This window comes from Mastigoproctus giganteus, chromosome 4 (assembly GCF_048544385.1).
Source record: "Mastigoproctus giganteus isolate SK-2022 chromosome 4, ASM4854438v1, whole genome shotgun sequence".
NCBI lineage: Eukaryota > Metazoa > Arthropoda > Arachnida > Uropygi > Thelyphonidae > Mastigoproctus > Mastigoproctus giganteus.
The window spans coordinates 220,399,810-220,426,802 of NC_143578.1; the positions used below are offsets into that span (position 1 = coordinate 220,399,810).

A 26,993-nucleotide genomic window follows, 5' to 3' on the forward strand; every position below is an offset into this window, starting at 1 on the left:
CAGAGTTAAAACATTTCTTAGGGCAGAAATCGTCACCCTATGGAATAAGCTGGAAAGCGAAAAGGCAACTGCAAAATTGGAAGCCTACACTGACTGTGGAGTAAAACAAATGGAACAGCGTGACTCCACATATGCCCAAGCGCTGAGGAACCCACCATCGGACTTTATATTCCCGAATTTCAGGAGCTGGGCTACCAGACAAACAACTTGGGTGGCAACCTACAGACTACACTGTAAAAAGCGTCATCACCCAAACCTAACCTAGTGGTACTTAAACTCCTCACCAAATGAAGGTCATATGTCCAGTGAGGAGGTCAAGAAGACCGTCACGGACTCCTTGACAGATGACTTAAAGAACACTAAAATCAAGTCAATTCGCAAAATGCAAAATACAGGAGTAATTATAGAGACAACCACAAAAGAGGATGCTGAACTGATTGTTAAGAACCTTAAAATACCATCTCTGGGACTCCTGGCTGAACCCCTAGACAAAAGGGCCCTTTGTATACTGGTACTAGATGTGGACAAAGGTCTCCCTCCAAGAGGACTTGCAAAGCGAAATTTTCCACAGTAACTTAAAACAGGAACTCTTGGATGAAGAACCGACTTCTCGCATAATCCCTAAATTCCAAACAAAAACCAGAGCTGGGCATGCCACTAACTGGATCTTTGAGCTATCACCCAAGGCCTGGAAGATCCTCTCCCAGCAAACAAAAATTTACATAAACTGGGGCAACCACCGCTTTAGGGAGCATGTAGCCGTTCCCAAATGTTTCAGTTCCTGCCGTTTCGGCCCACACACACACACACAAAATCTGCCACCTGTGCCCACTGTGCCGAAATGGGGCATGAGTACGCTACATGCCCAAAAAAGTCTCAACCTCCCACATGTGCGAATTGCAAGGCCCTAAAGGTGCCAGCCAACCATTCACTCCGTGACAGCAATTGCCTAGTTTATCTCAAAGTCAGAAGCGCTCAAGAATAGAATATGGGGAGTAACAGACCAAACCTAAATATCCATACTGTGAAAATAGCACAACATAATGCTCAGAGGTCCAAGGCTGTTGTTGCTGCACAACTGGTCAAAAAGGCAGATGAAGAGAACTTAGATGTGCTGCTCCTTCGGAAGCCATACACTTATAACAAGGAGGTAAAAGGCTACCCCTTGAGATTTAAATTGGTCCAGGTTGATGGTGACACACCCTGTGCCACGATTGTCATTTCCATTCCAGAACTGACTGTCACCAAAATCACCGATCTGTGTGTGCAGTAGAATTGCCCCGGTGGTGAAATTACACGTGTGCCCATGTAATTTCACCACCGGGGCAATTCTACTTAGCTTCGATATACTGTTGACTGGGGGAAAAGATATTCTTCTTGCCACCTGATATCTACAGACCATCCAGCTACAAATGCCAAATGCAAAACTCATTGTAGGGGCTGATGTTAACTGCAAGTCCCCACCCTGGCACAGCCAAACTCAAGGTCACAGAGGAAATAGAAATGGCCAATGTCTTGAGGACTACCTATCTAACAGCAACCTGGTCATTCTGAACAAACCTAATTGCCTGCCAACTTTCTCCAGTACGAAGCTACCATAAATGTCACCTTAGCCTCAAGCTCCATTGCCCAGCACCTTACTTCCTGGACAGTCTGAGAACTGGACCACCTCTGACCACAGGGTACTAACCTTCCAACTACACCGTTCCCTAGTCACTCAACCAACCAAACTCAACAAAGAAGATATACCCTGAATAAGGCTGACTGGAACCTTTTTAGGGAGGAATTGACCAGTGCAGCCAGTCACTACAATCCTAGTGGCCTCAGTCCAGACCAGCATCAATGCACAATTACACATCTCATCACTAATGCTGCAAACAAGGCTATTAAAAAGAATGTCTACAGAACTCCAGGCTCCTAGACGCATTTACCAACGAAAATGCTTTCAACGTGCAAGAAGAACATGGCCTCCAGAAGAAACAGAGGCTTTACTGCAGCAATATCGAGTGACCAGGAACCAGTACATCACATCACAATAAAACAGCACAAAAGGTGCTCATGGATGCCCTGGTAAGTACTGAAGGGAATGCCGACCCCTGGGGGGGTTGTGTACAAAGTGACCACTAACTGACGAGCTCCCCAGAGGCAAGGTCATATCAACCACAAAATTATCGAACGGACACTACACCAGATCGTGGCAAGACACTGTCAATAATATTCTAGACGCTACATTCCAGCAGCCTGTTGACCTACACACAATGGAATAGCTACTGTAAGCTCTGTAAGGAAAATGAAACATATTGCACAACTGCAATTGAAGAATCCTTCACCCCAACTGAGCTAAACTTAGCTGCATCTAGAATCAGAAACAAGAAAGCTCCGGGCAGAGACATGCTCTATCCAGAAAGCCATTGAACTTATTCCCACTACCATACTCAACCTGTTAAACCACTGTCTCCACCAAGGATTCTTCCCCACACAGTGGAGGACTGCAACCATTAGACTTATATTGAAGAATGCAACTAAGCCATATGATCTGCCACAATCTTACCGGCCCATTGCACTGCTGCCAGTCTTCAACAAACTTCTCGAATGGATGATCTCCCATAGAAGCCCACTACAATCATGCTGGTCTCTCCTCACCTAACCAGTACGGTTTCCGGAAAGGACGCTCCACGGTAGATGCACTGGAAACAATCACTGAAGCTGCTACCAACTGCAACTCCAAATACTTTATACTAATCTCCTTCAACTTTGCTGGTGCCTTCGATTCCCTCTGGTGGCCCAGTGTCCGGGGCAGGCTACGGAGGGCACAATTCCCAGAAAACTTATATAGATGCATCAAGACCTATCTTCAGGACCAGTGAGTTGTCGTGTCCGCTCTCCACTGCAGTGTCTCCAGACGATGCCCTCAGGGGTCTGTCCTGGGGCCTCTCCTCTGGATGATTTGTTGAACACCAATGTTGTTATTTGGTTTTTAGGAGCATTAGCAACTAAGGCCATATTGCTCTGGGAATATGCGGCGGTCATTCCCTGACCTTTCCGCATTTGGTGGTGACAGGCTCGAACCCCGGTCTAATCTAGAAGTGTGTGCTATGCACTGCTGCTCCTTCCCACCTGGCTACGGAGGCGCCCCCTGAACACCAAACAATATTGTACAGACCCAGGCCTATGCAGATGACCTGGTCATGCTCTTTTCTGCCAATAACAGCCCAACTGGAAGCGACTGCCAACCAGGTCATCTCCACCCTTCAAGCTTGGGCAGAGCATAGCAACCTAAAGATCTCCCTGGAGAAAACCAGTTCAATCCTACTAAAAGGTACCCTTGATTTGAGAAGACCATCCCAAATCAAGGTCAATGGTGTTACAGTAAAACTAAAACCAGAGCTTAAATATCTAGGTTTGATCTTAGACAAAAACCTTTCCTTCACCCTTCATCTAGACCAACTCAGGATTAAGATCAGGAAGTATGCTGTCCTCATAGGCAGTTACTTGCGCTAGTTTCACCACTGACTTAGCAAATAACAGAAACACTGAAAAGAGACAACGAACATCTAACAGACACCTGGCAAGAAAGAAGGCAGACCTCAACTAAAAGCGCTGTCACCAAAACATTCCTCCCGGATGTTAGGGCCTCACACCTGGCTGGTTTTCACCAGGACTCTATGCTACCTACCTCCTCACTGGACATGGCTCCCAGAAAAAACTACATGACTTCGTAATTTCAGACTCACCCTGCTTCTGGAGAGCATCAGACGTGGGAGCATCTTGCCCACAGCTGTGAAATCTACGAGGACTTCAGGAGGATCCTAATAACGAAACTACACTTCAACTACCAAAATCAAGAGCACCTCACCCTATAGAATGAAGAAACTTAACGAGTCCTGACTCAATTTGCAATGGACCTATTTACCAGGCAGAAAGCTCTACCACCACCACAGTATCCGAATCAATAGGTCAACAGTTGACAACCATGGCTGCCAACTGTTGCTGCACATTGCTGAGCCATGGATGCTAACACCTTGGACCAACTTACAAAAGATTTGACCGACAAACCATCCAGAGTATAGAACCCAACTTTATCCCTCACATCTCAAGTAGTCAACTTGTCTCCCCACTTGGTTGGGACAACACTAGCAGTGCAATCAAAGACAGGGTCCACACATACCTTGACAAATTCCTCATCATTGACCCCTGGACCAAGATATGACACATCTCATCAAGAAGAGACCTACCACCGATCCCTGGACTTGACCATCAATATCTTGGACTCCCGGTTTTGACCTCCCCACTATTCATTATCATGGACTACTGGACCAGCCTTCAGTCTGGATACGACAGAGAGCCCATTGTCGGCTCCTATTGACTGGCCATGTTAGCCGTACCCTGCACTTGCGGGGTCTCTCTCTCTCTCTCTCTCTCTCTCTCTCTCTCTCTCTCTCTCTCTCTCTGGGGTGGTTCAAATGTGGAAGAACCTCAGTGCATGATGAAGAAATCTCATGATGCCTAGAAACTGCTGTAACAAGAGTTTTGCAAACATTGAGGCATTAATCCTGAAAGATTACCGTATTAACATCAAAGAACTAGCTGCAGAGCTCCATATTAGTGTAGAATCTGTGAACATCATCCATCAAACAGTTGCATATGAGTAAATTTGCTAGGTGCATTCACAGACTTCTGACCCCTTACCAGAAGAAGGCAAGGGCACAATGTGCACATGAAATGTTGTCCATGTGCCAGGAAAAGCAAGAGGAATTTTATCATGGTTAGTCACCATGGATGAAACTTGGATCCATCACTACGATCCGAATGGAAACAATGGAATCATACAGAATTGCCCCCCCCCCCAAGTACTGGCATGGTGAAGTCAGTTTTTTTTTTGGGGATCACCATGGCGTAATACTAGTAGATTACCTTCAAAAGGGCTGTGCTGTGATGGTGAAGTATCATTCCAATCTCCTCGTAAAGCTACGTGCTACTATAAAAGAAAAAAGACGGGGAAAGCTGTCAAAAGGTGAGCCACCTGCTCCACAATAATTCCCTTGCACATTCCTTACATGCTATAGTGATGTGTTCCCATGAATGTAGGTTTGAAATATTACCGAATCCTTATTTCTCCAACTTTGCACCCTCAGATTTTTTACACTTTTCTGCTGCCAAGTTATGGTTTGAAGGACAGTCAGAGGACTGCTCTTCAAACCACTGTCTTCAAATCATTCTGCCATTCTGGCTGGTGACTATGCTGAAAAAGTGTAATGCATAGTATTTGTTTGTTTGAAGGACAGTCAGAGGACTGCTCTTCAAATCATTCTGCCATTCTGTCTGGTGACTATGTTGAAAAAGTGTAATGCATGGTATATGTTTGTTCCCACCACCCCCCAGTATGTTCAAAGAATATAAAAATATATTTTTAAAAGGGAAGAGACCGTTAGTACGCTAACACTTATGTTCATTATACTAACACTTATTCAGAATTCATATTCACAGTACTTTCACTATTTGTAAGTTTCATGCTATTTAGATTAATACTCAAGGTAATGCAAGTTATAAATCTTGACTGCACTATTTACCAATAAAATCATAAATAATAGAAAGAAATAATAGTTTTAGTCAGAGTACTTACACAGATTTCCTGGAAACGAAAATTATCACTTTATCTTCTGGTGCCATATTTCTGATAAAATCATATACCTATATATTCAAAAATTGGATATCAGTTCATTAAACAGTCATGAACAATATAAAGAAAGCTTAAAACAAACAAAAAATTTCATATTATAGCAAAAAAGTCATTTTTTACTTACAGCATCTCTCTTTTCATCATTAGGTAATATAATCACTTCTTGGGTTACACTATGGACTGCCTGTAAATTGATTAAAACCAATAATTAAACAATAAAAAAATAGATGCACTGAGCAGCTGAGTCACTCAAATAGACAATTTAATTTATGTGAAATATTCTACAGTGCTTCTACCAACCTTAAAATGGAAAAAAAAAAATAAATAAAAATATCCAAAGATATAAGAAATACAAGGTCAAATGCACAGATCAAATAATGAATATCTGCATTACACAGTAGCACCATATAAAAAATAAAAATATTTGAATAGTCACCCACCCAGCCTCAACAGGCAGATACAAGAATCCTGGAATGCAACTGTTCTTTAAATTAGTTACCTAACTAATCGAAATAAATATTACTGCACCTGTAGATGGTGTGCTTGTGTTAGGTGAGTATACCTTACTCATTTTGGTTCAGCACAAGAATATGTCCTTGCACTTCTGCTAGCCTCATAATTAAAAATAAGGCACTGGCAGAAAAATAGGTCACAGTATCTAAATATATATTATTAGCATAATATTACTATTCTTTCACACCGTGTAGAAATGACCTGGGTTCAATCCTGTCAATGGGAATTTTTATGAGCTTTTTTTCACACTATCTGTGTTGGTAGGTCTCAGACAAGAGTTACATGGTTCTCTCTCTCTCAAAAATTTTGGTTTTTCATTCCACAAAACATAAAATATGAATGTTTTAGTTGCCTTAGTGCAAATATTAAACAAACATACTTTTAGGTTTCTAGATAGCTTTCCAGCCTCCATGTTGGTGAGAAATTCCACCTGGGCCTTATCATTTTCTAATGGTCTGTTCCCAATCACCCCCTACATCCAAAACCTTGGCTGATTAAACAAAAATGATCCCCCCCCCACCCACACACACAAATCAGATTTCTTAATATGCAGCATAGAGGCATGCCAGTACACTTTGATGAGCACAAACACAGGCTTCAAGGGCAGGTCATGGAGTTTTGTCAATGATATATAGGAATTTTGCTAGCAGGGAAAAGGAGGTGATTGTCCTTCTGTATAAGGCAGTGGTCAGGCCATGCCTTGAGTACAGGTCTGGAGGCCTCATTTTAGGAAGGATGTAGATTTGCTTGAGTGTGTACAGAGAAGGGCAACAAGATTGGTGAGGGGAATGAAGGGATCCTCTTACCAAGAGAGGCTTAAGTTCTGCAAATTGCAGTGGCTGGAGACTAGGCACCTGCACAGTGATCTGATTGAGGTGCACAAGGCATTGAATGGGTTGAGCACGCTGAATTCTGATGGGATCCTTCCACTTGTTCAGATTACGAACCTAAGGGGAAATTAAGAAAGGACAGATGTAGAATAGATGTGCAGAAATTTGCCTTTAGCCAGTGGGTGGTTAATTGCTGGAACAAACTTCCAACTGTTGTGGAAGTTGATAGGTTGAATAAATTTAAGGAGGAACTGGACAGGCATCTGGAGGGAATGGTGTGATTTTTTTTTTGGCTGATGCTGCATAAGCTCATACACTTGCTTTCTTGCATCACATGCCACTACTACTACATTTAGAATATTCCTGCCAATGCTCATTGTTTATTGCCACTAGAGCTTAGAAGTCTGCACAGGCCTACATTTTTTATTTTTACCCGGTCTGACCCGAGCCCGGATTTGTTTTTCAAATTCACCCCCCCACACCGATTGAAACTTTTTATATAATTAAAATCACTAGTATTACTTTGAAGTTTCATAATAATAAAATAAACTTTCAGATTCAAAATTCAATATTAATAATATAAAAATGAAAATGTAATAAATTTTCAATTTACCATAGTAAGTCCAAAACGAATATCAATATCCACCACTACTTAAATTAAAAAATTAGAACTGACTGTCACTGGCAATTCTCACTGTATAAATGATATATAAGCATTCCCCTTACTTGTATTTCTAAATTACTGGTCAGTATTGGATATAGCAAAGCAGTTAAGAAAGTATTACAAGTGAATTTTCTTAGAATTGAAAGGTCAACCCAAAATCTCGGATACAGTAGAACTAGAGATTAATGGTATCACACTTTTAATAAATATTGTATACTGTACACATAAAACTAAAAAGGAACCCATTGCCAGGGGACAAATAATGACTCATACTCTTGATATAACAAAAATTGCAACTTAATGCCTGCTTAAGGGTAAAGGCTACTTCAATGAGAAAAATACAAACCGGGTCATTTCCACGAAAGAGTACAAATTTCAGTGAATTTTGGAGATGGCAAAGTGCGCCTTATTGGTCAATTAAAAGTGTCAACAGACAACTAATAGACGTTTTTTCAAAAAAACCTTTGAGAATCTAAATACATAACAAAATATTTAAAAAAATATACACGTAGGCAATAGCTTGAAATGTTCGGAAATAACAATTCATTACGATTATTTGTACCCGAAACGCGTCCGAACTTCGTTCGTGTTACTTTCGTAGTGTGTGTGTGTGTGTGTGTGTGTGTGAGAGAGTGAACGCATAATCATGTTCTCATTCTCTATCACATGACAAACTCACTATTTATTGCTATATTATTGTATCATGCACTATTTGGCCAAAGAAGAGGTGCACTGCCATGAAAGTTACCATGTTTTTGATTTTAAGCGAGTTTTCCTTAAGTGATTTTAACATTTTATCTTGTATAAAACATGTTAGTATTTTATACAAGATAAAATATATTTCTATAATTTTTAGTATATTATTTGTATTTACTCTTATTTTAATTTTACTTATTTTTGTATATTTATTTTAATAAATTTTAGTAGGTTGTCTCAAGTAATTTTTACTCTTGATATGATCCCTAACACACAAGGCCTTTTCTATAATATTTAAAAGTAATAATAAGACAAGCTTACAGCAAGGTCAAGGGTACCAACGAAAACTTGCATTGGTTTTGTCATGTACTGCTCTGCTAAATCTCGTACACCTGGTGGCCATGTTGCACTAGTCATAACTGTCTGTCTCTCAGGACGAATACCAAGCAAAATCTTCTTTATCTGAGGTTCAAATCCCATATCAAGCATTCTGTCAGCTTCATCTAGCACCTAAAAAATAAAAATAACACATTTATTTATTTTCAGGTAAGTTCAATCCAAAATGAATGGGTAGTGTGTTAATAAGATAGAAATAATAATAAAAAAAAGATATCTTCACTGAATGTCTAAAGAGTATGAAAGAGTTGGTTTATGCAAGGGTACTGCAGTTCCATCATTTCTACTACCCAGGTAGTACGAATGCATTGTTTATTTGTATCTCATATTGTAATCCCCTTCACAACAAGTTGCTGAGATATTGCACTGCTTTGAATAAGTAACTCTTCACCAGTGGAGAAGACTAATGTTACTTATTCTCAGTAGATACCACCATCCTGGTTGGCATGCAACACTGCCATCGCACGCCAATGCCACTTGATTGTTGCTGTGAATACTACTTACAGTTTCTTCCAGCAACACTTCTTTTGGCTTTTTTAATGTCTGTCTATTTGGTACGCTGCTTTTATTACTTCCCACATCAAATTTTAAAGCAAGTCTCTTTACGATTCTTTTTGTTTTTTAATATTTGGTACTGTATGTTGGCCAATGCCAAATTCTTCAGCAATTTTTTTCCCCCCAGGGACACCAATTTCAAATTGTTTTATCACTTTGAGCTTGTTAATGATAGTTGAGGTAATGTGTTTTCTTTTTATTCCACTTTTCAATTCTTTAGAACCCATAATTATATAAAATATGTTAACTTATGTACATATATACGTATAAAGAAGTACTGAAATGAAGTGATATAAGCAATAACATCCGTCTGACTCAGAGTCAACAATACTGAACACCACGCAAGACAATGTAATCTACGTTCTGTCTCTCTCTCTCTCTCTCTCTGCACAGTCAGAGTGACTTATCTGCCTTCCTAAATCCCATGTGTGTTTCAAAGTGCTCAACTGTGAACAGAATTTTTCATATTTCGATATGGATTATCCGGATTAACTGTAACTGGATTAGCGAGGGTTTACTGTATTTACATTTAGGATTTATATTCACATTGAACTTCTGGTGATTGAAGGCTGAAATCAGGCACTTATACAAGGTGTGATGAAAAAGTTTGGGGACTGACTTTGTATTTTGAAACTGTGGCATTATAAACAAGTTGCCAGTTACAACTTGTCATGACACCAGTGACTCATCTAGATATAGTGATGCACAAATTACATGTTTATTAGCAGTTAATCTGAACTGGCAAGCATTAAATAGATGTTTTATTGCATTTTAAAATGAGCAATTTAACTGAGCAGTGAATCTGCATCAAATTTTGTTTAAAATTTGGGAAAAGTGCAACAGAAAACTGAAGATTCTATGTGTTATTCAAAGACTTTTTCAATAGTCTGCAAAGTTTAAGAAGGCTGCTTATTTGCTGAAGATGATCCTCACCCTGGCCACCCTTCAATTTCAAAAACCAATGATCCAATCACTCATATCCTGATCAGGAGTGATTGCATTTAATTACTTGTGAAGCTGCCATGAATTGTTATTTCTTATGGGGCATAGAATGAATTTTAACGTAAGATTTGGGAATGTGATGTGTTTCAGCCAAATTTGTCATTAGTTACATTAGAGATGTCAAAATCTCTTAATGTTAAGATCTTTGCCAATGTGTTGTTGATCCATATTTTGCTTCTTCTATCATGCTTACATGGCCATGACTATGAAATAAATGCGCAGTCTCCTCAATGGAAAACTTTCATCTTCTCTAAGGCCCCAAAAATGAAGTCAATTTGATCAAATGGGAATATAACATTTATTAGATTTGCTCTCAGTCACAGGCACTGTTCATTATGAATTTATTCTGCGTGGTGAAATAGTAAATCAGGAATACAAAAAAAAAAAAAAAAAACACGAAGAAAGAGAAGAAAGAAGAAATTCAATCGCAATTGCACAAGGCTGTTCACAGAAAAAGACCACAAAAGTGGGCTTCTGGGAATTGGTACTTGAACAGAAGGTGAAGTGCTCAGGAGACAATGTTTCCTGAGCACTCTGCACCTTCTGTTCAAAAACTTCTTGCAAAGCACAGTGTTTCCCCATCTGCCATAACCACTAAATTTAGCTCTGTGGTTTCCCACTTCAAAGGGCCACATTTCCATTGAGGAAATTATGTTCCCCCATCTGCCATAACCACTAAATTTAGCTCTGTGGTTTCCCACTTCAAAGGGCCACATTTCCATTGAGGAAATTATTCGGAACATGACACAAGAAACTATTAGCAATTCTAAAGGCTTATCAGGAATGTTTCCAGAAGTTGTAGAATTTGGAATCATTGTATTCAGTGTCTTGGAAACTAGTTCAAAGAAGTCTATCTGGATAGCTGGTAAGCTTTATCATTTCCAAAATACTAGTCCAGTCTCTGAACGTTTTGATCACACTTCATATATTAGCTCACTAATGAAGGAGATAAATTTTTGCCACCAACAGATACATTCAGGCTAAGAAATTACCATATCACCATCAGGAAAATGTTATGCAAAAAGGACCTTCCTGTAATGGAAAGAGGAAAAAATATAAGAGGATGTGGTAAGGAGAATGTTACAGATTTGGCAAAATTTCAAGATTCATTTGCCACCTGTGTCAGAGCACGTGAACTGTGTAAAGAATTGTTGTACAGTAGAATGTCGGTTATCCGGAATAATTTGAAAGGCTGATTTTTTTTATTATTATTTTTTTTTTAATTAACAGTAGTACAGTAAGCTCCGGTTATAGTGGTCACATTTGCAAATTGAATTTTGATTATAATAAGCGAAAGATTGACTACTACCTGTTTATAATAGATTGTACAAACAAAAATCCCAATAAACCGAAAATTGCAAAACGTTTTATGGTTGTGACCTCTAGAATTCCATGTGACCTTCAGAAATGTGCTTTAGAAAAATATCAGAGACTACGGGGTTTTCTCAGAAAACATGAGTGAATTTCAGATTAGTTTAGTTAGCTCCAGATTTGGTAAGAATAATATCAGCCCAAAACTGCGTGATTTATTATTTTTCTCAATTTTTAACGGTAAAATATGAATGAAATGAAAACGTGCAGTTTAACATTGCAACGAAAAACGGAAATTTCTCCAAAGAGTTTAATGTGGGGACCTCAACAATTTATATCAAGAAAAATTCCAATGCTATAACAGAATTTGTGTAGATTATGAATGGAGGATCTAGTAGGAAAAAGAATGTTGAAACCTGAAAATGCCATTTAGAGAGTGCACTCACTTTATTTATTTATTATTATTTTTTGTTTTCTTCAGAGCAAAGTTTGGGTGAACTAGTGTCTGGCCCAATGTTGTGTGAAAAAGCATTGGATTTTAATCTAAACTTAATAGGTAGGTAGTGAAGATTTTAAGGCAAGCACAGGTTGGCTGAAAAACTTTAAAATGAGACACGGTATACATGAACTGGATATTCAAGGCAAGAAACTTTCTGCAGATGAATCAGCAGCAGTCTCCTTTGAAAAGTAAGTTTGCTTCAGTTATAACAAATGATGAGAAAGTTATTATGGAAAGTATTACCCAGAAAAACCCTAGTCACTAAAAGAGAAATGCCTGCACCAAGTTTTAAGTTGTTTGTTTGTTTGTTATTTGGTTTTTAGGAGCATTAGCAACTAAGGCCATATTGCTCCAGGATATGCGGTGGTCATTCCCTGACCTTTCCACACCCTCTGTATTTGTGGTCACGGGCTCGAACCCCGCTAAGTTTTAAGGTGAGAAAAAAGCAAGTTACAATTGCTATGTGTGCAAATGCCACCAGGATGCACAGATTGTCTGTGATCGTTATTTGTAAGTCAAAAAAAACCGAGAGTATTTAAAAATCTTTCAATTTTCTTGTTTTGTATAAAAATCATAAAAATGCCTGGATGGATGTTTCTATTTTCCGAGATTGGTTTATATATATATATATATATTTTTTTATTTAATTTAATCATAAGGTAAGATTAAATTTATTTAATCTTACCTTATGATTAAATTAAATTTATTTAATCTTACCGGAAAAATTATCCGGTTCAATTATCCAGAAAATTTCCCAGTTAGATTATCCGGAAGAGATCTGACATCAATTATTCTGGATAACTGACGCTCTACTATACTTTGTTGATTATCACCACAGCTTTGGTCAACATCCATTGGTGTTTTTCCGTGACAGCTGTAAAACTGAGACAAAAGGTTGGAGTAAGGCATCTTAATAATAGTGATGCCATTTTGAATATAATGAATAAGATCACTCCATGCTGATCTCAGAAAATTGAGTGCATCACTTTTCAGCAAATGCCTATATTCTTGCCCTCAATAGTTCAGAATTCTTCCACTGCCTTGGTTAAAATTAATTCGGGCCTCAACCACAGTCACTGTTGTTGGGAAAAGAAATTACTCTGGAAATTGCTGCATATGGCTATAAGTTGCTCTGCATCTTTTAGAAAGGTGATAATAAGGCATGGGAACCAACAAGCAAAAACCACATAAATATGCAAGTGGTACTGGAAAGTGTTTTCTACAAATATTCAAATGGCCCTTACGAACATTAGAAACATTGGAACATCAATGAATACAAGATGTGTAGAGGATAAGAAAAAGAAAGAAAAAAATCCAGAAAAAACAGAAGGAAGGAGGATGGGTATTAATTTTTTTCTTCTTTCACCAAAGGCTCAAAGATGGGATGAATACATGCCACATCATTTCTGATAAGGTCATGTCTGGTTTGTACATGCAGGCAGATAGAACTTGTGCATCTTTAATAATGTCAGCAACATGAGGGACATTTTTTTCTGTGTCTGCAACACTAACAATTACATAATTGTTACAGTATTTAAAAAAAAAAAAAAAAAAAAACAAACTTTTCCCTTATGCCATGTGAGTGGCTAGCCATGGCCTTTGAATTCCTTCAGGCATCAGAACTGCACCGTATCCTCACTATAGTTCAAATTTAGTATCTTAATTTTTGTTTCTATTCAGAATTGATGTTTTCCATCAATTGAGATATGCACAGGAGACCCCTTACATGTGAAACTACAGATGTTGTGAAAGGATGGTTTAGTCCCTGTTCTATTTGTGGGTCAGTGGAGCACTGTTCACTTTTCATAGTGGTAATTTTGAATGGTTTTTCATGTATTATGTATATGCATTCAAAGCCTAAAATCCAAATAGCTCACTGGGAGAAGGCTCACCCCCTCTTTAAAGAGGACTTCAAAAATTCTTCCAGCCTCAACGAGACCTCCCCAAATAATTGATAAGTGCATTGCGCTACAAGATGAATACTTTGAAAATGAATATATTGATCTGAATCATAAAATATATAACACTGCTAAATGTACACGCCTTGTTACTTTCTGAATAGGCATTACACGTATTTTAATTAATAATTACATACAAATTCACTGAAAATAATACTTAACAATTTATAGATTCTGAAATTTCAAACTAAGCAATATTTACCAAGTAAGTTACACTCTGAACATCTAAAACATCATTCATTACTAAATCATTCAATCGACCAGGTGTTGCAACAACTATTTCCACTCCATCAGAAGCAATGTTAATCTGTTCTTTTCTACTTCCTCCTCCGTAAAGACATACACTAAAGATTTAAAAAATAAATAAATAAAAATAACCAATAAATGATATTCTTTTGATAACAGAAAATTGCACAGACATATCAGCCTGGATACTTTAAAAAGTAAAAACAGCTTAACTAAAAATAGATCACAAAACTGTGCAGATAAACACAAATGAACCTAACAGAAAGGATTTTTTATCATTATAGGGAGAAAATACACACACACACACACACACACACACACACACACACACACACACACACACACACACACACACACACACACGGAAGATGTTTGATGAGTCAGTCTTCACATTATTAGTAATAGAGCTCTGTCTTTATCATGAAGTCAGTTATACAAGTTATAACAAATCTTAGATTTAAATCCTCTAACTTTATAGCTGGAGCAGTTAAATAGTGCCAGTATATATTTTTATGGTCCAGGTGGGGGGGGGGAGAGGTCACCGAGACACTAGTGCACCTGACTCAGAGTGAAGGATCTCTACAAAAGATTTATATTCAAGTCCTGGGGGAAGGGGGGCTTCCTAGTTGTGCTAAAATATGAAATATTATGTTAAAATTTCAGGGCTCTTCATTGTGCCTAGTAATCAAGCTCTTGTAAATGGTAACAAAGTAAAGTATAAATTGAAAGTGCTTGTGATGAGAATCATCAGAATGGTTAATTATCTTAATTTTTGTTTCTATTTAGAAATTTGTAACACTTGGATTACAAACCAGAGGCTAAAAATGCAACCGTATGTGGAAAGTTGGGGAAGCATTAGGATTAGTAGAGGCATATGATGCAAGAAAGAAAGCTTATGCAACATCAGCCATATATAAAAAAAAAAAAAAAAACACTCCCATTTCACCCCTCCGCTTGTTCCAAATACCTGTCCAGCTCAGCCTTAAATTTATTTAGGCTATCAACTTCCACGACTAAGGATGGAAGTCTGTTCCACCAACCAACTACCTGCTGGCTAAAGGCAAACCTCCGCACATCTATCCTACATCTGTCTTTCCTCAATTTGAATTTATGCCCTATCAGGTGATTATTCTGAGCAAGAGAAAAAATCCCATCACCATTGAGCATGCTCAAACCATTCAAGGCTTTATACACCTCAATCAGATCACCTCGCAGGTGCCTAGTCTCCAGACACTGTAATCTGCAAAACTAAAGCCTTTCTTTGTAAGAGTAACCCTTTGTTCCATTCTCTTTACTCGTTCCAACAGCTTCTTTAACCAGTGCCTCCATTAATTTTCCTGGAACAGAAGTTAAACTCACAGGTCTATAATTACTTGTGTCAGCCTTTAATTCTCCTTTCTGAATTGGGGTCACATTTGCACATCTCCAGTCTATGGGTACCTCCCCTGAGTCCAAGGAAGCTCTCATAATTATGGCTAAGGGTTTGCTTACTTCTTTTGCTGCCTCCTTTAATATAACTGGATAGATCCCATCCACCCCAGGTGCCTTCCTTGTGTTTATCTTCAACAATTTCTCCTCCACTTTACTCTCAGTTCTTACAAGATTATTTAGCTTACTAAATCAATTACCTGCTCAGCTACCTGAGCAGGATCATCAACAGTTGAACCATTGATATCAAGTGGACCAATCTGATTCATCCTTCCTTCTAAAGTTTACATAAGTAAAGAACTCCTTGCTGTTTTTCTTTGCATCCCTTGCCAAAGATTTCTCGTAATCTGCCTTCACCTGCCTAACCTCCTTTGTAACTTGGTTAAAGATCAACTTATATCTATCATAGGCTTCTGTGTCACATGTTAATTTATATGTATCCCATGCATTTTTCTTCTCTGCCATATGTCTCATTAGTTCATCTGACATCAATTTAGGCCTGAACCTTGAACAATATTTCTTAGTTGGTATGTAAAGCCTGGTAGCTTCCAAGATTAGTTCCTTGAATGCTTCCCATTTTGAGTTTGCTGTTGGTAACACCATCAGTTGGTCCCACTGTATAGAATTTAAATACTGTCTCAGACCATCGTAGTCGCCTTTATGAAAGCAATAACCCTTCCCTTTACCCTTGATGGTAGTTACCTCCTTGAATAAATCCAACTTCAGCACACTGTGATCACCGCCACCTAGTGGTTCCTGCATCTGCAGATTCTTAATGCATGAAGAATCACTACTGATAATCAAATCAAGAGTATTGCTCCCTCTAGTTGCCTCCCGAACATGCTGATGTAGAAAACAATCATCTAGTAAATCCACAAAAGCCTTGCTAGTGTGTGAGTGATCAACCCACAAATTCCAGTTAATATCTGGGAAATTAAAATCTCCCATTATAAGACTCTCTAATTTACTGGCCCACTATTTCTCTGTACAGTTTTTTATTATACTCATCAGAGTCATTAGGCCTATAGCACACTCCTACTCTCAATTTTGATCTCCCAATGCTTATGTCACACCAAACTGACTCGACACTGCACTGTCCAGCGATGTCGACTGGCTTCACTTCCTTCGATTTTATGTGTTTCTTAACTAATAGCATAACCCCTCCTCCCTTCCTATCCTTTCTGTAAACGTACTCCACAAATTCCAGTTCTGCATTCCTTATATCTGTGTGACACCACGTCTCTGATATCCCAACAATATCCACCTTTGATGCTTTGAGCAATACCTCAAATTCATCAAATTTATTTACCAAACTCCTAGCACTGGTGTACACCAAGTATACATGCACCTGTTCTTATTCTTAGTTACACTAACACAACCAATGTGTTTACTTGTACCTCAATGACTCCCAGCAGTCTCTGAAATATCCTGCATCTTAATTTCCAAGCTGCTGCTGCTCATTCCAATAGAAGCAGTGCAAGAATCACTTTCACCTCTGCCAGTGGCTACTGTTAATTTATTAGTCCTTGTATCCCCCCAATCTAGCAGTTTTCCGACCCAACTAACACTTCCTTGATAGCATCAGCAAACATTCTTGCACCCTTTCTATTTAAGTGTAACCCATCCCTGTAGAAGCAATCTCTCCTGTTAACAAGTTTGGACCAGGCTGAAAAAAAATTCTACCCCTTGAGCCTTGCACTATCTTTCCAGGGATGAATTGATCGATAGGGCTCTCATCCAGTGTTGCCATTTTAGCGGTTTTCCCGCTAGATTTAGCGGAATTGCTTCAGGTTTAGCGGATAAAAATATGAAATAGCGGATAGCGGATTTTTTAGCGGGAAGAGTATAAATGTTTAGCATTTTATGTATTTTGGCAATGTAACATTTATATTAAGAAATATTAAATTAATTGTTCAATTAATTATTTAATTAACAATAAAAATAATTCATAATTGAAATAGTAGGGATATCATATTTCATAGTTTTTTTTTTTTTTATAAAGCGAAGAATCGGTTTTATATTATTCTGGATTTCCCTGAGGAGAACCCCAACAATTTTACGTAGTTACGCTCGCGGTCAAACGACCTGATCATTGGGTCATAGCTTTAAATTGTTGAATCAAATCTAAAAATGTGGAAAAAATTCTAATGACGCCTTTTTTTGAAACAGCGAAGGAATGGCATTGGATAATTTTTCTTCGTCGTATTTGTTTGGCTTCCAAGAAATGCGATCCGAATTACCGACATCTCTTTCAACGTTTCTAATAACCACAGAGCAATAAGTAATAAGAGTAATAAGTAATAATTATTTCTAATAACCACAGTGTAATAATATCTTAGTATAGTCAGTCCTCGTCTAACACGACAGTTGTATTCCTAGAAACCCTCGTGCAATGCAAAATCGTGCGTTTAGTAAATCCACCAGCCGACAAAATCAATTCAAATATTTATACAGTGCCATAAACGATGGTGCAGATCCGAAAAAGATAGTTCATTCGTGTCAAACAAGGTGGTTATCCATTGAAGTTGCTATAACAAGAATTTTAGAACAGTATATTGAATTAAAAGCCCATTTTGAAATAACTCGTTTGACTGACAAATGTTATACTGCAGAACTTCTTTATTCAATGTTCAAAGATGAAAGTAATTTAGCATATCTTTTATTTTAAAACCTATCTTATCTGAAGTACAAAGAGTAAACAAATTATGTTATTGTTATTTTTTGGAGCATTAGCAACTAAGGCCATATTGCTCCGTGACCTTTCCGCATCCTCCGTATTTGGTAGTGACGGGCTCGAACCCCGGGCTAATCAAGAAGCATGTGCTACGCACTGCTGCTCCTTCCCACCTGGCTACGGAGGCGCCTCAGTAAACAAATCTTTAGAATCAAATACTGCCGATCTTACATTATTACTACATGATTTAAACATGCTATTGTCGATGATTGCCAATAAAATGTTTTTATCAAATACACATATTGAAAGGATAGAAGAGGACATTAATAATTATTTAGACCCTAAGCCATATTTAGGTTACCAATTTGAAAGAAAAATAAATGAATTAATAATGAATAAACTTATCACAACAACAGATGAAATGGCAATAAGAGAGAGATGCCGTAATTTCTTGATTGATTTGTATCAACAATTAAAACAACGCCTTCCGGACAACATAAAAGAATTAGAAAAAAGTTAACAATATATTAAAGCAACAAAAAGAACCACTGATAAATTTATTACAAAATTTAAAATTGTCTGAAGTAGAAATTGAAAAAAATGGAGCAACAGTATATAAACATTACTCTCGTTAAATGGGAAAACATCAACAATACAATGAAGTTTTGGTCAGAAGTTTCGAAATATCGAGATGCAAGCGGTAAAAATCCATTTAAAGAAATTAGCGAATTTGCATTGGGTATTTTAATTTTGCCATTATCCAATGCAGATGTGGAAAGAATATTCAGCAACTTAAATCTAGTAAAAAACAAAACACTCAACAGAATGAGTGTTGGCACGGTTAATCTTATCAGTACGATACGGGCTCAAAAGAGTTGAAAAGTGTTGTAAAAATTATGTTTTACCTGAAGAATTGCTTCGCAAAATAGGTACACAAGAAGCATATGATGAGGAGGTATTGAATTTCGAAATTAATTTAGATTTTTCGATATTGATTTTATATTAAAAACAGAAAAATAAATAACTATTTATATATACTATTTGTTTGTTTGTTTTTATTCACTACAAAGTACAAACAAATGAAAATTTAAAAAATTTGGCGGGTCAAGTGCTAAAAATAGCGGATTTTGAGTATGCGGCTAGCCGGAAATATTATTAAGAGTTGGCAACACTGCTCTCACTCTCATCATATACTCCCTCCTATTGTGTCTGGGCAGAATTGCAGACACTTTCAAATTCAACCTTAATTCACAGCTTTTTTTCAACGGTGACCTGTACTTGTTAAGTAATTCCGCGAGTCTCCTACTCTTAATATCATTAGTGCCAACATGTACAACTATATCACCTTTTGTGCCTTTAAAAGATGATATCCGCTCTGTCATCAACTTTTGCCCCTAGCAGGCATACCCTGGTCCTGTTTCACCTATCCTTTTTACAAAGCATGGTTCCCGTTTCCCTGACAATAGAGTCACCAACAACTACTTGTTCCTTTGGGACAGGCGCATTCTGCCTTGGGGGTTGCCGCTGTGTTGCATGATGCCCAAGTGCGAGCTCTGGCGTTGGTGTGGGCAGTTGAGAGCTTGATGGGCCCCTCACTTTTAATCCTTCGAGGGCATCCACCCTGTCCTACAAGCTCTCATATAGGCCCATAATAACGCTGAGTTGTCGCCTGATTTCCTTACACTCCTTGCATCGCGCACATACAAAGACATCCCCCTTGGCAGTATCATGTCCCGTACCTGACTGCTCCACAAACATCAAGCAAATAGTGCATTTTAAAAGGCTGTGATTCAGAGGGCAACTGCCCCCCCTCAGTTCTCCCCTGAGCCACAGCACTCCCATTAGCTTGAGCCTTTTGCTTTGCTGCTCTGGTCAGAGTCATGATTTCGATTTAATTTCAATAAAATTTCAATTTCAGTACAAAATTAAAACCCTAAACTTGTATCCCAACATGGTTATAACGCTATATTTATGTTTCAGTATCGAGTGTTATCTACGAAATCTCTTTATATAACTTTCGTATCAAGTTAAGTATTAATTTATTTTTGCTAATTATTTATGTTATGTAATCTAAGTCGTTATATGTATATAGTTAAAGTACAATTTAATTGACAATGAAGTTTAACAAGATTAATAGATTTACTGATTAATTGACAATATTATATTATGTACTATACTAAGCTTATGCTATATGGTTTGAGATATTTTTTATCGCGTAACAATGGCGGCAATTTACGGTAAATCTACAGACACTTAAATATCGATTAACTTCCAAATCTCGCTGTCTCAATTCAGAATAAACTAAGGATCCTGACTAGCTACTTACAGAAAATAATTTGATATAACAATTGGTTAATAAATCGGCTAAATATGGTTAAAAAAAAACCTCTCGTTCAACGGAGCTGCAACTTGTAACACCTGGATTTGATACCCTTACCAATACTAAGTAATACCTACAAAATCTCTATCTAAGTTAAACTTTAAACTAAGTATCGTAACTAGGAATATAAAGCTAGTCTAGAAAATAAGTTAATATGCCAATTTAAGCTTATAAAAGAGAAAATAAATCGGAAAAAAACGTCTCTGTTCCAGGAGCAGCAATAAGCTACGTCTGCACAGGCTACTCTCGTTCTCAAACTCTATATGACTCTCATGTTTGAATTGAAATCATCTAGATGAGTAGGATTTCCAGGAGTATTATCTAATAGAAACAAAATCTTGAAAGGAATGTCATTGGTCTTTACAATATTTTTCAACCTCAGGAATGAAGCAGCATTTAAACCGCACGGGTAGGGTGGCTTTATCGATACCCTTAAATGCATGAGGATTTTTAGAATGGTACACAAGCAGTGTTTTAATCTGTAATCTCCTGCTGCATTAGCCCCAAGCAAGAACATGGCCTTATCTTTTGAAGCCTTGAAACCTAGCATTGTTTTTTCCTCTTTAGCAATGTATGCTTAATCCAGCATTTTTTTCCAATACAGAGCAGTCTCGTCAACGTTAAAAATTGCTGCGTTGAATAGCCGTCTTCATCAATAATTTTTTCCAACACATCACAAAATTTCTCTGCAGTTAGTTGCAGAATCAGCACTAGGGACTTCACTTCATACTTTAAGATCAACAGTGATCACAAAACAGTGTTCAGGTACTATATGAAAGATGGAATAGCTATTAATAATATGGATCAAAAATCAGATTCAGAAGAGAGTGCCTCTGAGTCTAATGACCATCCAAGCAAAAGCAAGAAGTATTAAGGATAAGTATGGCGATCCCCAAGCCAAGATTGTGGCAAGCAACGGGTGTTTAATAGGTTCAAGCTTCACGTTGTTTTCCACAACAGATAAGTGCGTTGATCCTTTGACATGTTCTTTTATACGGGCACTGTCATTTAAAATAGTATACACCGTTGAAGCAGCGAGACCTACTTCTCTTGCAATAGATGACAAACTTTGTCCTTCTTCGTACTTCTTAAATCATTTTCATCTTCATTTCTAAATCAATTTTGTTTTGTTTCCTGACACTACCACCACTTGCACTTTCCATTGGTCACTTTCCCTTCATCATTGTAATATGTAAATAGAAGTTTCTGAAAATTTGTTTTTTATGAAAGATTTCGGTGACGGGGCACACACTTCACCATAATACCCACCCAATTGCAGTTATCGGTATTATCGCAAATGCAATAAGACCGAGTTGACATTTATAATAGATTGTGCTAATGGAAAAGCCCAATAAATCAGAAAGTGCAAATTGTTTTATGGTCACGAGTTCCAGAAACGTTCTTTAGAAAAATATTACAAAGGTGTTCAAAATTGATTCTTATAACGAGAACATATGATAACAACGAAAGTCTAGTTCAATTTCCATTATAAAAAAATTACCTTTTAGAGGGATAAATAGTTTAGTAATATAGTGAAATTTTCAACTTCCAAGGACCTGCAACAAATTACAAAAAAACCACAATGTGTTATGGGTTCAGATTATGATATTTTCACAATACCTCCATTTATTTCCATATTTTTTTCAGTTTGCACCAGCTAGAAAAAACTTGCATAAAGTCGATTTTGCACAAGTCAGGGAGTTCCTGTATAAGAACAGTAGTATGCAAAGTTGACCACTGTGAGGTTAAATTAGTCTCTTTTCTATATGCATTGATTACTCTGCCATTTTGATGTTGATTTCTAAGTCTAGGTAGTGAATTATTTTATCTGAACTGATTTTCCAGTGGTAGTTTTTGTGGGTACATAATACCAATGGTTTGTAAAAATCATGGCATGATGATGACCAAATCATTAAATAATCTAAAAAATAAAAGGTTCTTGGGGAAAAGAGATGCTGCACATATATTGATTTGTGGATTGAAGTCGTTATATATAAAGAAATAATTGCAAGATTAGCCTGGCATTTTAGGAGCTGCCCTGCTCCCTTCTTCTGAGGTTAAAAATATAGAGGTGTGGCCTAAAGGTAAAAAAAAAAGATAATGACAAGGAGTGTCTTGTCACCAACTAAACATCAATGTCTCATTTATGAAAGTAATTTTTGTCAGTTTATTTTTTAATAAAATTTTTATGAATATAACATTTTACAAGAACATCAAATTTAAATCAGAAACAACTATTGACAGCTTTTTTTTTTTTAATGAAAAATACCAAACGTGAGAGGTATTAGAACCTATAGTACTTAGTACCGTGCTTGGGTTGGAGGTTGAGAAGACGAAAGAAGATATTTGTTGACATTAGACTTTAACTTCTGTAGACTGTAATTTTCAGGAAATACGTATGAAGGAAGGTTGTTCCAGAAAACAGCAGTTGAATATACAAGGAAGATGAAAAGTTGGTTCTGTAGTTTGAGGTTAAACAGTAAATGGATGTTGGCTGGTGGCAGCACGTGTTCAGACTTTTGAAAGAGAGAGCAGGAATTATAGAAGCCAATTCAGAAGAACAGTGCCCATGGAAGTATCTATAGAAAAGGCATGCAGCAGAAACAGTACGTCTATGAGACAGCAAGTGGAGAGACACTGTTAGAGATGAATCATTAATTAACCTAACTGCCCTCTTCTGAACTGAATCAAGAGCCTGAGAGAGGTTTTGGGGGCACCACCCCAGATGTGGGAACAATATTCCATGGTAGGGCGGATTTACTATTTGTACAGAGTGAACAGATGATTGGAAGAAAACTAACACCGAGAGCAAAACAGAAAACCAAGTTTTTCAGATGCAGAGGAAGCAATATTTGTAATGTGCTTGTGCCAAGAGAGATTAGAAGTCAGGGTAATCCCCAAAAGAGATATATCATTTTGCCTAGAAATCGGAGTGTCACGAAAGATAAGCATAAGAGCAGAAGAATCCTTTTTGCGAGATATAAGACAGGACTGAGTTTTAGAAGGAGTCAAATCAACTAAGTTGTCTTTGCCCCACTGGAGAATTACCTGGAGATTGGCATTTAAGGAATTGGTAGCAGATATTTGAGAAGTTGAAGCTGACTGAGCAGGGCAAGGTTTTTGAAAATGGAAAGTGGAATGCAATGTGCTACCATCAGCAAAACTATGAATAGGATTTCCAGTCAATGGCAGAAGGTCATTAATATACAAGAGGAAAAGAGAGGGGGAATGAACTGAACCTTGGGGGACACCAGCATTAGTGGAGAAGTTAGAAGACAGAGAGCCATCTACCATCACCCTCAGTGAGCGATCAGAGAGAAAACTGGATAACCAATTATAAAAAACAGTTGGCAAACCATAAGATGGAAGCTTGTTTAGAAGGCCTTTATGCCAAACACGATCAAAAGCCTTTGAGATGTCAAGAGCAACTGCTTGTGTTTCACCAAACTTTTCCATTGAATTTGTCCATAAATGGATTACATAAGCCAGAATATCCCCAGTGGATTCACTATGGTACTGAAGCTATGGTACAAGTACCTAAAATTTGAGTGTGAAAACCAGAAATGAATGACATAATGACAAATTAACATAATATAATAACTTAACAGTTGGCAATTATAAAAAACAGTTGGCAAACCATAAGATGGAAGCTTGTTTAGAAGGCCTTTATGCCAAACACGATCAAAAGCCTTTGAGATGTCAAGAGCAACTGCTTGTGTTTCACCAAACTTTTCCATTGAATTTGTCCATAAATGGATTACATAAGCCAGAATATCCCCAGTGGATTCACTATGGTACTGAAGCTATGGTACAAGTACCTAAAATTTGAGTGTGAAAACCAGAAATGAATGACATAATGACAAATTAACATAATATAATAACTTAACAGGTTTAGGAATATACAATTTTATATTTATGAAAAATACAGATGAAAAGTGTTGGTTGGTCTGCTCAAAAAGGTTTATGACACTGGAGAAACTCTCGGAAAATGGTTGAGATCGTCATTCATACCCATATCAAAATGTGCAAACGTAAATACACTTTCTCAATGTAGAACAATTAGTTTGATGAGCCATACATTGAAGATACTTCTAAGGATTATACACATTTGAATTTATAAAAAGTGTGAGGAAACATTTAGTGATTCTCAATTTGGCTTCCCTGTATACCTCTTGATTCACATCTCGAAGTGAATCAAGAGGTATACATTTGCTTCTTGGATAATCAGAAAGTCTTCAATCAGGTAAGACATGACAAACTGTTCAAAATTTAGAGAAGATTGGAATTGACAGCAAAGACATCAGAATAACAATGAATTTGTATTGGGGACAATCAGCAAAAGTATGCATAACAGAAAAATTAGAAGAGATAGAAATCAAAGCAGTTCGTCAAGGATGTATTCTACCATCTATATTGTTCAAAGTGTATGCTGAAGAAATTTTTAAATAAGCTAGAGAGAGAGATGTATAGAAGGGATAAAGATTAATGGTAATATAATAAACATGATCAAATATGCAGATTACACTATTTTGTTGGCCAGCTCTGAGTATGATTTACAATCACTAATGGATAGAGTAAATAGAATAATTGAAATTTTGGTATGAAGTTAAATACCAAGAAAAGGAAATTTATGGTGATCGTAAGAAAGAAGTGGAAACAAAAATTACAATCAAAATGAAGAAACTGAAAGGATTAAAAGTTATCACTATCTTGGATGTATGCTGAGTGAGGACTGGGACAGTTCTATTGTAGTACACTCAAGAATTGAACAAGCACGTGCAGCCTTCATTAAAATGAATAATCTTCTATGCCACAGTGATCTTACGCTTCCTTTAGGAATAAGAATATAGTAATAGACATGTGATGCAAGAAAGCAACCGTATGAGCTTAAGTAGCATCAGCCAAAAAAAAAAAAAAAAAAAAATCATACAACCATTCCTTCTAAAAATTTGTCCAGTTCCTCCTTGAATTTATTTAAACTATCAACTTTCACAATGATAGATGGAAGTTCATTCCAGCAATTAACCACCCATTAGCTAAAGGCAAATTTTTGCACATCTATTCTACAACTGTCTTTCCTCAATTTGAATTTATGCCCCGTCAGGTTTGTAATCTGAGCAAGCAGAAGAATCCCATCAGAATTCAGCATGCTCAACCCACCCAAGGCCTTATACACCTCAATCAGATCACCTCGCAGGTGCCTTGTTTTCAGCCACTGCAATTTGCAGAACTTAAGCCTCTCTTGGTAAGAGGATCCCTTCATTATCTTCACCAATCCTGTTGCCCTTCTCTGTACAAGCTCAAGCACTCTACATCCTTCCTAAAACGAGGCCTCCAGACCTGTACGCAGTACTCAAGGTGTGGCCTGACCATTGCCTTATAAAGGGATAATCACCTCTTTTTCCCTACTGGCACAATTCCTGTATATCATCAACAATACCCCATGACCTGCTCTGGCAGCCTGTCTGCATTGCTCAGAAAACTTCATATCTGACTGCACAAATATTCCCAAGTCCTTTTCATTTTTTACCACCCTAAGCGTAGTACACACAGTTGGTACGTTTCTCTGAGATGTTTTGTCTTTTCTGTCCTCCTTTATGGAGCTGAGGCCTGGACACCAACAAAGAAAACCCAGAAAAGGTTAAATGCTTTTGAGTTGTGGTGTTACAGGTGAATGTTAAGAGCATCATGGACTTATAAGATAAAGAATGATGAGATCACGAGGCAGATGAAGAAAAAGACAGAAATAACTAGTATCAGTAATGGCCACTGGTGCAAGGAAGCCTATTGCTTATGCAGCACCAGCCAAAAATAAATAAATAAATAATAATAAAATAAAATAACAAAAAAATATATAGAATAAAATAATAAGAATTAAAACAAATTAATAAGAAAAAAATAAAAAAATGAATAATAAAAATTAATAACAGAAAAGGAAATGGACAACCTATGCATTTCCCTTCTCCTTTAGGTAATTATCCAGCTGGCATTTGAATTCCCCAGATTGTCAGCCTCTACCACACATGAAGGTAACTTATTCCAGTAATTTATAACTTGCTGGCTAAAATAAAACTCCCCACAATCTGGTGTAAACAACTCCCCCTGTAACTTTTATGGCCCTAGTTCTAGAATCATTTATAACTGTGAAAATTTCATCCTTA

At 37.4% G+C, this 26,993-nt stretch overlaps 1 protein-coding gene across 2 annotated transcripts in view; it reads right to left on the reverse strand.

Moving 5' to 3' along the window:
- LOC150087421 (putative ATP-dependent RNA helicase DDX43) overlaps positions 1–26,993 on the reverse strand; it is a 246,754-nt gene that overhangs the window by 42,349 nt on the left and 177,412 nt on the right. For both annotated transcript variants that reach the window (XM_090372060.1, XM_090372059.1), the window contains exons 12-15: positions 14,307–14,448; positions 8,705–8,893; positions 5,805–5,864; positions 5,624–5,691 (exon numbers count right to left, since the gene is read on the reverse strand). In XM_090372060.1, coding sequence (XP_090228186.1) covers positions 5,624–5,691; positions 5,805–5,864; positions 8,705–8,893; positions 14,307–14,448 — 459 coding nt within the window. The remainder of the gene's footprint in view (positions 1–5,623; positions 5,692–5,804; positions 5,865–8,704; positions 8,894–14,306; positions 14,449–26,993) is intronic.